Raw genomic sequence first — 12258 nt, forward strand, 5'->3', positions numbered from 1 at the left:
TTGGGAGGCGTCCCTCTTAATTGGAGTTGCGTGTTTGTGAATGACTCTACTGCTACTGGCACCATGGTGCGTGTTCCTCTGAGAGAACATAACAGATGGCTCCACACACAGGGGTGCCATGTTGCTGCCACAGGAGCTCGACAGCAAACAGCCACACACGTGTACACACCAACATGCACACAGACACTGTCAGAATATGTAGACCTCCCGAAATGAACACGTTTATTCAGTTTCGGACAAAATACGGAGTAAAGTAAATGCATAAAGTGCAGCCTCTTACCGCACTTTTCAACCACCTCCTGGTTGACAAGCTCCTTCACGTCTTCAGCCTTCACAAAGATAGAAGCAGCATTTAGGTGGTCAGGTCTTCGAAAAGGCTTCAAAAATAATTATGAATGGAAATATTCAGATAACATACTGATAATCCGGGTTCTCCTTTTTCCCCCTTTGCTCCTTCCATACCCTCTGAACCCTAGTGGTAATAAAACATGAGCACTTTCACTTTAAGGATTTCCTGAATGTCACAAAAACAATAAATTGGCACTGTTGTACAAACAAAAAAATAAGAAAAATAAATATGATTTTCTTTTAAAAACAAACATTTAGAACATGGTTTTCATCCATTCCAAGTAGTGGCAGCAGTAACACTAAGGGACACTTTTACATAATACAAACTAAAATTAAATCAAGTGCTAAATCAAACGTGACGAGTAAAATAGGCACAGCACGTATTTATTTCACCACTACACAAATTTAGCCGCAAAGACCTGATAATATAATTTCTTGATCTCTTGCAGCAAGCGGTTGTTCTTAGCTCTTTCAAAAATGAAGCGTAAAAATAAAATATTATCTACACAGAACTCTTTAGTTAAAAAAAAAAAAAGCAAAAGAGAATATTTTTTGTTATCTTTATGCTTTTTGAAAAGCATAACTAGAACTCTCAGTAGATAGCTTTGGGTCCCAAGCTGGATAAACCACTGATATAAGGAATGAATAAACAGCTTTCAAGTATAGATCTCACAATTTCTCCTCGCAGTCCTTGGGATCCTGGCACCCCCCTCTGGCATGGCCTCGTTTTGCCCCTCCTGCCCCGCTCACCCTGGTCAGTAAAAGTACACAGAGGAAAATGTATCTTTTGAACAAAGCCTCCCTGCAAGACAAAACTCATGACACCCAATCAAAAGCAGAACTGCTCCGCACAGTGAAAGACAGATCAGTTCGATGCACCTTTGGAAAATCCTCATCAGTACTTTCAAGCCACTCTGTGTTAACATGGAACGTCCGGCAATTGTTGCTGAAAGGATGTAATTGAGTAAGATATTACTTGAAGGGTGCAGACAAGAATAGATCTGTGTGTGTGTGTGTGTGTTAATTTGGGACGTGTCTCCGCTGTCTTCAGAGCCCCGGCACGCCTCGCACACGCTGTCGTTCTCTCACGAAGGCACGATGATGACTGTAATCAAGCGCCGCTCGTCCCCATCGCCGTGTCACACATTCAGTCCACCCCGTTGTGTTTTTACATGAAGTGGAGAAATTTGCTGGGGAAATGTGAATATTTGGAAGAGAGTCTGTTTGACTCAAATGATATTCAGCTGGATTCTTTTCAGGAGGGGTCAGGGGTAAACTTTATTATGTTCGTTGAATGGTCATGAGTAAATATTTATGGACATGTGGCAAAAAAAAGCACAATCTAAGGTGAAGGTTGCATTTTAGAAAATGAGAATTACAAAGACAAAAGGGTTTAACCTCAGGCAAGAACAGGCTGTTCAAGAGATGCACAACTTAAAACCCGGCGGCATTGTTGGCTCTTGGTGTTGATGCACATTCATTTGATACTTAGGTTTACTACGAGAAAGTACCAGTTTAAAGTACCTTGGGTCCCGTATCCCCACGAGGACCAGGGGCCCCGGGTGGTCCCTCATCTCCATCTAATCCTGGACTGCCAGCTGACCCCTTGAAGCCTGGAAATCCAGGGAAACCTGCAGCACCCTAAATTGGACAAAACAATTGATGTGAGGCATACCAACACATTATATTACAGAAAACTAAATATGTATCCAGTGTAATGATACATTGAATTTACAAACCTTATCCCCTTTCTCCCCTGGGTCACCATCAGCACCATTGGTCCCTCCAACTCCTTTGTCCCCCTGAATTTTTATAAATATAGAAAAAAATGAGTCTCTTGAAATGCTGTTGAGTGGAAATATGAGTGGATCTGTATGTTCACCTTGCGTCCTGTGAGTCCATTAAGTCCTGGTAAACCTGCACTGCCAGGCACGCCTGGATCTCCCTGTTTAGGAGATTAAATATTGAATCGTTTCATATGTTACATTTCTGCTGCAAACCCAAATGTATTTTATTGGTATTTATGTGACAGATGAGTGCAAAGAAGAGCACAATTATTAAGCTGAAGATAAGAGATACATGGTACACATAATCCCCCAAAAAGTTTCTGGTTATAGCGACAGAATGTGAAGAAGTTCAAATCACATGAACTTTTCCACATTTTGACTTCAGATGACACAGTTTACTCTTTAACATCATGAGAATCATAAAGCCAAAGCAAACCTTTTCGCCGTCAAGCCCGGGATTACCGGTGCGTCCAGAAAACCCTCTGAAACCCTGGGAAAGGTTGAAGCAAACCGGAAACTCAATCACATCAGGAAATGGAAGAAAATACTGAACTACAAAAGACACGATGAACGTCTAAACCTTTTCTCCCTTCTCCCCTGTATTCCCAGAAAAGCCCGGTTCTCCTGGATCGCCCTGTGAAAAACACACGAATCAGATACACATCAGTAATAATAAGCGGCTACGTCTATTTCATCCGCAGCTATAAAATGTCATACTGCAAGCAGGAATTGTGAGGCTAGAACTTGTCAATATTTTTTTTGCATTAAAAGGAATTGCAATTAATGTCCAACGCATAACTCGTAAAATACATTTTTCAATTCACATAGGGATTCTGACAAGACAATGAGAAGCTTATAGCATGAGGGCAGTGGTTTTGTTCAAGTTTGGTACTTTTGTTTGATAGTACCTGATCACCCTGCATGCCTTGAAGTCCAACATCTCCTTTGTCGCCTTTTTCTCCATCCATTCCATGCTGTCCGTTGAGCCCCTAGAATGAATGAAAAAACTGGAGTTTTTGCACATCATCACTTAATTAACTTCTAGAGTACATATATGTACATATATCAATAGCTCTGTTAAGACAGCCTTATTTTTACCAATTGAAAATTTAGAAATTATTACTGATTTATTACCATCACTCCATTCAGCCCTGGCTCTCCAGGTTCCCCCTATGAAAAAATGCGACCATCTTTATCACAGCGCTGTCAAACAGCAAAACCCACTGAATCTGATGTTCAGCTGCATGTCATGCTTACTTTCTGGCCCACCGGCCCTCGCGCTCCAAATCGACCCAGTGCCCCTTTAGTGCCCGCGTCCCCTTTGAGGCCCTGATCAGATTGAGCAAAAATGTGTACATGTGACAAGTAGTCAGAATTTGAGACAGAAAAAGCCAAGAGAACTTGCAAGGAAATGCAAGTTACTTCAGATTACTACCCAGAGAGAAACTTAATTTGTTACCTTTACTCCTGGAGGACCGTCCTCACCCTTCTCTCCTTTATCCCCGTCAAAACCTGGTGGGCCCCTCTCACCCTAAAACAACATGTCCAATAACTTCCTTTAATACCATCACTACTGCTGGAAAAATGACTTTTTTTTTCTAGTAAGCAGATTTACACCCGTTTCTCTGAATGTAAGCGAGTTGCACAGCCGCTAAACTGTGATGGGTTTCTCCACCGTTCCTCGTCAAACGTGGAGAGGTTTTCATGCATTTAGTGGGTAAATCGTGCATATACTGTTGCATTAGATGAAAATCTACTGATGTAAACGTTGACCACATTTGATGCATGAAATGAAGCTTCTAAAATCAAATAGAATATTTTGAACATCCCGTAGTTTTGAATAGCCAGTCGCAGTTCCAGTAAGACTCCTATTTGTCTTTTTTTGCAGGATGCCGCCTGACTAAACGTAAACAAGGATTCTTTCTCTCAATTATGGATCATCTGGACATAAACTTCATATATTCAGAAGACCATTCAGATGAATTCCGGCTAATAAATTTGTCGTATTCATTTCTCCGTTCATTTTCTACGTACGGATTAAACTAAAGGTCTGCAAAATCTAAAGTTCTGTAGAATTGAAAACACTTCAAACACAATTACATTTTCCTTGCAACAGAAGAAAGGCCTACACAATAAAGAGGATCTCACCGCATCCCCTTTGGAGCCCTTGAAACCACGAGGTCCTTGAATCTGAAGTACGCTCCCCTACAGGATGGAATTAATTTACGAAGTCATGTCAGAAATAAAAAAAAATAAATAAAAAAAATGGATTTGGGCAAAAAAAAAAAGTATATATATGTTATGCAATTTAATGAAATTTCAACTGAAACAGGGTGCGGCGTGTGTAAATTTCATACTCTCTCTCCTCTGAGTCCAGGTACGCCGCGGTCCCCCTGAAAAGAAGCGCAGCTGCCACTTACATATTCCGAAATACAATCATTTTCATCCGAAAAGTCAATAAATGTTTCATATTTCACGGCTCTTTGCTGCTGGAAAGCAAAGAGCCAGTCTACCTTTGACAAATCTCAAAAGATTCACAAATAATTCCTACGATTTCACTGAGCGACTCAGTGAAATCGAGAGAGAAAATACATGAGCTGATGGCCGACAAACCAGCAGAGCTCCAGTTTAAATGTGAAATGCAATTAAAAAAAAACACAAAGACAAGACTATATAAAGGCTGGTCTTGTGAGTACACTTCCAGGCGTTTGTTATTTAATAATATGTTTAATAAGCAAATTGTGTCACTGTTATCTCTGGCATATATTTAACTTAAATATTTAGAGGGGAAAACATCTGCAGGTTATCTTTGAGTCAGAGGAAAAAAATGCGGTAAGAAAATATTATTAGGTCGACAGTTTTGAATGAAACTCTTAACTTACAGCGAGAAAACAGAACTGACCCAACTTTACAGATACAGCAAGTCGTCTGCATACCTACGTAGTTTTTCTTTTTTTGACATAATCAAATAGCTTTTCCACAACATGCCCATATTTCAGTCAGGAAATGAGTCAATCAGTCATCTTGCCTCAGTGATATCAGTGTCATAATGATAATGGAAACATACTCCTTTCATCATAAGGTGACAAATTCAGTTTAAATTAAGACAACATGAAGGTTTATCTGCAGCTTCATTAAGCAGCTACTTTACCTTTCAACACCAAAACGCTCCATAATCCATTCGGAGAAAGTTTAAGCAATATGGTAGCAGTTTTATGTATGTATATTTGTTTGAGTGATGCCTTCTGACACATTCATCGTGGTTTATGGGATTTTGTTTTTAACTTAGTTTTGGTTCTTGGATTCGTCTTTTTCTTCTTGATTTTCTCAGATATATATCTTTTCCAAATCACACAAGAAAAACCATCTGAACCCACTGAGCACTTTATTTAATAAAGCAGAAAGCTGAACGCTGAATTTAATCGAAGTAATGACTGTGAAAATATCCTAAGCCGCTACCGCTTTTGTCAACATGCGTCAACGCAAAACGTCAGCCATGAACATATTTTAAACATCTTTAAATTAACACGAGACTATTGTAAATGCCTCTCACCTTTTCTCCTTTGTTGCCCCGCAAGCCTTTTGGACCCTGGTTGAAGAATTGAAAGAAAAAAAAAGAAATGAAAATCTAACAGATTGACTAGTTATTCCAAAGAAGTGAGAAGTTTCTCACAATATGACCAGGGCTTCCTTTAACACCTGCGGTTCCCCTTTCACCCTGAAAAGAAAACTCTGTGTAAATATCCCATAAAGCACAGACTATACATGTAAAACTATATAAACAACAGAAGATGAAAAGATGCAGAGAGCTTACCTGTCTGCCAGGTGGACCAGGAACTCCTCTGGCACCAGGCTGACCTGGAATACTGTCACCCTGATGAAATATTTGGTGCATTTGAGACGTTTGGTTTGCTCGATATGTTTCTAGTTTTAGTTTTTAGTAATGAAAAACACTGAAGGAATAACAATAATGATAATAATAATAAAAAAAGAGTAACATACAATGATGAACTAAAACAGCTTACTGATTGTACTCTCACTAAGTTTATGCTGATTATTTTTCTAGACATTTGGAGGTGTTGGGCTACATCTCGTCACCCGTAGGTTGCCGGTTCGAATCCCTGCCCAATTTGTCTCAGACATTGTGTCGCTGGGAATGGTACTTCTGATTTAAAATAATTAATTTTTCAATACAAGGTATGCCAATGGGTTTTGTTCCATTTTAAGCATTCAAACATGGAACAGGTTTACGAACAGACAGAATTGGAAGTGAACAGTAAATGCCAGGTTTATGTTTTCTGTGGCATTGAGGATCAGCTGGCTCAAGATGGGAATTCTGCACAGGGAGTTTTTAAGACTCAATGAAACAATTAAAATTCTACCTTTTGACTAAGAAATCGAACACACCATAAACTTCCATTAGACAAAAAAAAAATTCTAGGTTGTTACCTTTTCTCCTTTGACACCAGGTACTCCAGGAAGACCCTTCAAAGAGAACATGGTAAATTTGGCTCTTTTCAGAAAATCAGACTAAACAGTGTGAAAAGGCTAAAATGTTCCTTGAAAGAGTGGTGATTTTACATGAAAACAAAAACTATAAGGTAGACATCATGACATCCTATTCAACGTTCATCCTTCCAGTAAGAAATGTTCTCATATTAATGTTTTATGTTGCTTAAATAAAGTGATTTGATTGTCCTCAAACAACAAGTAAAGCTGTTTTGTACACAGAATGAATGTGTTTAAACCGAAAACCAAATGCAAGGACAAGTGCAACATTTCCAGCTTCATGCTTTTCAGCATTTTAATTTTTTTATTTTTTACAAACTACTTTTAACATCTTCGGGACTTTTTTAATTCCTAAATATTATCCCCCAAAGTCTTTAATAAATGTTTTGTCAGCTTTAATTGTGCAGTTACACAACCTTTGTTTTTTTGTCATTGTTAAAATTGATAATAAATCACAACTGATATTTACAAGGTTTGTTTGTTTACAATGACTAAAGTTATCGCAAAAGACAGAAATGAAAAAAAGGGAAGTTTCTTCATACATCAGGCCCTGGTGCACCTCTAAGTCCTGGGGGTCCAGTCGATCCATTCTTCCCTCTTTTACCCCGTTCACCCTACATCGACACACAAAGCTTTAATGGAAGAACTCTTTCCATAATTTCTGTATTTTTCTATGTTTGAGCTAATTTCATTCCAGAATGAAAGAGAATATAGGATTCCTCTGAAGTGTTTTTGAAGCTTAATATATAATTGTTTACCTCTCTGCCTGGCTCTCCTGGATCTCCAGAAGGCCCCTTGAGTCCTGGGATACCCTGTATTCCTGCATTTCCATTAATGCCCTGGATGCCCTGCGCTCCTGGAGGTCCTGGCTCACCCGGCTCACCCTGGGGCAACAATTTGAGGCGCGTTAAAAACGCCGAGAAGAACTAAAAGTTTGGAAGGCAAACACTCAGGTAGGCACTTTGTTCCATGTAATGCAATTATTCGCCTCTTTTATCACATTTGAATAATTGCTTTCGGTTCAAGTCGTTCTCGCAAAGGAGAAGCTCGAGCACGGATTTAAATGCGGGAGTGAGTCACAGGACCAATTAATTCCCTGAATTAGAACTGCAATGAGAAACAAAATCAATTAAAATTAATGTTAAAGAAACCAATCTGCAGGGACTGATTGGTTTTCCAAGAATTTCTACGTAAGCTATCAGTTAATTGTTGGCATAATATTTGTTCGTTTTCATTTTTATAAGAAGGGAAATTTTACCTTTTGCCCTGGGGGGCCGGCTTGGCCCTCTGGCCCTCTGTAACCAATACCTGGCTCACCCTAAAAAAAAAAAAAAAAGTCAGGTGAATATGTATCATCTAAACATAGTGGGTTACAATTTTTACCAACTTTACCTTTTGTCCTTTTTCACCAATTTCCCCCTGAAAAATGACACCAGAACATCATAGTTAGGGAAATAAATTGGAGGGTAACTTTTTTACAGTAGCCAAATAAGCAAACGCAGAGGAATTTCACACACACAAAAAACAAGGGTTGTCAGCGTGTTTAACAAGGGGAATTATTAATGCCTGCTTTAATCTCTGTCAGAGTCATACAGAAGTAGAGCAGAGGAGACATCAAAGGCCTGGATTCAAATGGCGTTACTGACAGGCGAGACGGGAGAGACGCTCTCCCTGAGCTCTGATGTCATTTACTGAGGCTGTGTGGATCGGCAGCGGGGCGGCCGTGATCATTTCATGAGCTGGTGGCACATTTCATTCAGCAAATGTTGACCTTTGCTTCATGCTCCCATGTTGATCACACTGATTCCAGTGTAATCTGTGTGATAACAACAACGACTCAGTAAATCCTAACCGAGAACTACGAGCCACTTGAGGATGGGAGTGAAACTATTCACTCCCCCCGAAATTTTATTTTATCCACAAACCTGACTCTGTGTTATGGGAAAGACCAACAATACATGCATCAGATTGAACTGACTGAGGGTGAGTAAACAGAATTTAAACTTTTTATTTACTCTTCCAGTTGTACAATACTCAGTGTTGGTCCATCACATAAAATCCTAAAGAAATGGATTTGCAGTTGTAATGTTCTAAAATATGTTCTCTATTTTTTTATTTTTTTATTTCTGTGTTTATAATTAAACCTAGTTAATTTGAATCAACAAAGACACAACCACTGTATGTGAAAGCCAGTGTGTTACTAAATTAGACCATCTCTGCGGTTCCAGGAAGGACAGTGATGGCTCTTTAAATTGGTTTTGATTAAAATATCCCTAACAGCCACCTGATGAACTGTCATTTTTCTTTTACATAATGTCAATCAACACAACATCCATGCGGTCGGTAATCAGAAAATAGAAAAGACGCTCCGGGGAACAGGAAGCAGTTTTCTGCAGGATGCAGCTGAACTCCGTCTCACATTAACGGTCGTTCACAACGATGAGGAAAAAGACAAAACAGAGCCGCAAACTAAATCAAAAGGACGTTCTCCAGAAAATGTATTTTCATAATGTTTTATTTTCACTGATCGTCAGATGACTGAATATCCAGTCATTTTTCATATGAGCAACAGTTTCATACGAATCAATGGAAGTTTAATGAAAACAGCAGGAACATTTATCCACAAAGGTAAAAAATTAGAATGCACCGTTGCATCATTTTGATTGTACTGCTTAAACATTCCCAAATAATCATCAGGATGTTTTAATTTCTGGCCTCAAATTATGATTTCAAGGTGTTGTTCCAGAAAAATACAACAAAATGTGCACCAGGTCAAAGTTATGCAAATAGTTTTAAACTTTGCTACTTTGTTGAATCAAAAAGGCCAATTAACTCGTCAGAATTCAGAATTTATGATTTTGAACCAGCTTCGTTTTTAAACCTGTAAGACTTGGATGCATCTAAGTATTTATACATGATCTGTTTCTGAATGTTGTTTTAATCTTAAAATAAACCAGTAGTCACCTTTGGTCCCGGTTTCCCATTCTCACCTGGCTGCCCCTGTCGCAGAAATGATTCAATTTAATGCATCAATGTACATTATTAATTAACTCAATTATTCATTTCAAACATGCACAACTCATTCAAAATTCAGAGACATGCATGCACTGTGTGTTGGGAAAGGAGTCATTTGATGTTGCTATAATCTTTGCACACATTCTGAAACTCCAGCAACAGGACTGAACAATTTCAAGAAAATATTTGTCATACTATTGTTACAAATTACAATGATGCAACTGATTATGATTCTCCCAATTTTCCTGAAAAAACACTTTTGAGTTTTATCCAATAGACACAAACATCAGTTGTGGACATCAAGAGAAATTGGAGTCCATCCACCTGAATATTTATCAGCATGCAGTTTCACTGCCTGACACACAGAGTGAATGTACCCAACTAAATACTGCCTTCAATGCTCTGTGATTAAAATATCACTACTGGGACTTAATGTATTGTGCAGATTAATTACATTGACCAGTTGAGCAACAAATTAGATAGTTGAGGTAAAATTGAGGTTGTTGGTCTAGAGACAATCCGATGTTTTGCTTCAACTGTTTTTTCTCTGTAGATGTTTAACAGGTGAAATTTTTTATTTTGATTGAGAAGTGTTGGATCTCGATTAGACATAAAAAGCAAAGTTCAGACCTTTTTGTCAAAGTAATGTGTTGCATTGTATGTGGCCCATGAACTTTGTCACATGTTGCGATAAAAATAATGTTTAATAGGGTGAGTTTGCACAAATGACAACTTTTACACTAATCTTTTCTATTATTCGCAGAGCGAATGGATTAGTGTACTTTGGGTTCTTACCTTCTGAAAAAAGTACTGTGGAGGGTACGGGTATGGCTGTCCAGTTTCTTCACTGTATCCTCCCCCTCTTCCCCTCTCCATCTCCGCCCTCCTCCTTTCCCACTCCTTCCTCTCCCTCTCAAAGTCTCTCTCCACCTCCTGCTCCACATCCTTCTCCCCTTCCATCTTTTCTCTCTCCGTCTCATGTTCGGCCTCCCTCTCCTTCTCCAGCTCCTCTCTTTCCCTCTCCATTTCCAGCCTCTCCTTCTCGCGCTGCCTCTCCAGCTCCTCTTCGGTTTCTCTCTCGCGATCGACATCTTCCTCCGTCTCCCAGTCGTAGTCGCCACTCCTCTCCTCCTCCACCTCGTAGACCAGATCAGGGTCGGCTTCTGGTTCTGCTACAGTTACTCTCTCAGTCAGATCATCTGGTCCAAACATTATCTCTCCATTTGCATCACTGTATATCTCTTTCTCTCCCATTTCTTGCCTCTCCCTATTTGCATGTCCCTGAGCATTGAGATTGTTGAGCTTTTGTCTCTAGAAAAGCAGAAAGCAACATATTTATAAGTAAAAGTAATTCAGCAACCTGTCAAGTGTTTGTTTGGTGCCTTGCTGATCACACACTTACCCTCCAGCTGCTGTAACCCTGCGCTCCAGAGGACGGATTCTGGAAGTAAAATAGGCGGGAAATCTTATTCTCGTTCCACAGTGACCAGGAAATTGCATTTTCATGTTCGAAACTATGAATTTTTTAAAAGGAAGAACAAGATGAGAAAATTACTTTTTGCATTTCCTTCATCCGGATTCTTCCACCTGGAGCACCTGGAATAAATACCTGCAATGCAAAGCCATTGCTGTTGTTAAACTATTAATAACTTTCATTTATCTTTTATTTCTTTGTACAAATCCAGCTGAAACTTACCATTGAGTCATGCCAAAATGTGTCTCTTTTCACTCTGGTTTGAGGCTGAGGCTCCTGTAATGTGACCAAAACCTTTAGTAAGCTAACTTCATATTGTAGTGATCATGTACAGTCATTTGAAAAAAATAAATCAGCACACTTCATTTAATATTCAGTTCATTATTCAGAAATGTTCACAATTCATTTTTGATATTTTTGGAAAAGAAAAATTTGCAAATAAAAAACAAAGTTTGTTTTATGTTTCAGCTGAGAGTTTTCAGGCGTTTCCTGCATGTTTCCAGTCACCCCACAGCATCTCAATGGGATCAAAACATTCAGCTTCCACTTGGCCCATAAATTTACTTTTCCCAATTAGTCAGTCAGGCCTTGGTAGATTTACTGTTATGATTTTGGTTTAACGACAACTTCCAGGATCCAGTTCTGCTGCATCTTAAATTTTCCCCCCCTTTTTGTGCAGCTGGCCCCGTATTTTTTTCTTCAGGACAATGCTAACCTGTTTGAATTCATTGATGTCATAAAGCATGGCAAGTTTAACTCCGCGCTTCGCCGTTTTTATGATGTTCTTTTTCTAGAAAGTTGCAGGCATTCTCCATACTTCTGTTGTCCAAATGATTAAATTCTAGGCTTGTCTATCCAAAGAACATGATTCCAGGAGAACTGGCATCTGTCTGGAAAACTTTAATGAGGCCCAATAAAACCTGGTCTACATGGAAATGAAAATGAACAGATACCGACAAAAAAATCTAGCTGATTTTTGTGTTTTGTAGATGAAGCATTTGGACTTATTGCTGTTTGTTCTTAATTCTAGACAGTTTTCTTAACGATGTGTAGTGAAATAGATATTTGTAAATACCCTCCCATATGAGGAGAAACACCTGTTATAGGTAGCCCTATTTTTTTCAC

The 12258-nt window shown here is 39.0% G+C and overlaps 1 protein-coding gene across 1 annotated transcript in view; it reads right to left on the bottom strand.

Moving 5' to 3' along the window:
- The window catches only part of col7a1l (collagen type VII alpha 1-like), a 59759-nt gene that overhangs the window by 3223 nt on the left and 44278 nt on the right, over window positions 1–12258 (bottom strand). The window contains 27 exon segments of the mRNA XM_055054620.1: window positions 281–329; window positions 419–472; window positions 1022–1099; window positions 1873–1989; window positions 2088–2150; window positions 2231–2293; window positions 2572–2625; window positions 2716–2769; window positions 3044–3124; window positions 3270–3305; window positions 3393–3464; window positions 3595–3666; window positions 4284–4340; window positions 4493–4528; window positions 5689–5724; window positions 5809–5853; window positions 5950–6009; window positions 6585–6620; window positions 7187–7258; window positions 7403–7528; window positions 7903–7962; window positions 8037–8063; window positions 9609–9644; window positions 10455–10970; window positions 11062–11100; window positions 11215–11268; window positions 11356–11409. Of these exon segments, the coding sequence (XP_054910595.1) occupies window positions 281–329; window positions 419–472; window positions 1022–1099; window positions 1873–1989; window positions 2088–2150; window positions 2231–2293; window positions 2572–2625; window positions 2716–2769; window positions 3044–3124; window positions 3270–3305; window positions 3393–3464; window positions 3595–3666; window positions 4284–4340; window positions 4493–4528; window positions 5689–5724; window positions 5809–5853; window positions 5950–6009; window positions 6585–6620; window positions 7187–7258; window positions 7403–7528; window positions 7903–7962; window positions 8037–8063; window positions 9609–9644; window positions 10455–10970; window positions 11062–11100; window positions 11215–11268; window positions 11356–11409 (2047 nt within the window).

Source organism: Poeciliopsis prolifica, unplaced genomic scaffold, assembly GCF_027474105.1.
Source record: "Poeciliopsis prolifica strain line A6 unplaced genomic scaffold, Auburn_PproV2 SCAFFOLD040, whole genome shotgun sequence".
Classification (NCBI taxonomy): domain Eukaryota; kingdom Metazoa; phylum Chordata; class Actinopteri; order Cyprinodontiformes; family Poeciliidae; genus Poeciliopsis; species Poeciliopsis prolifica.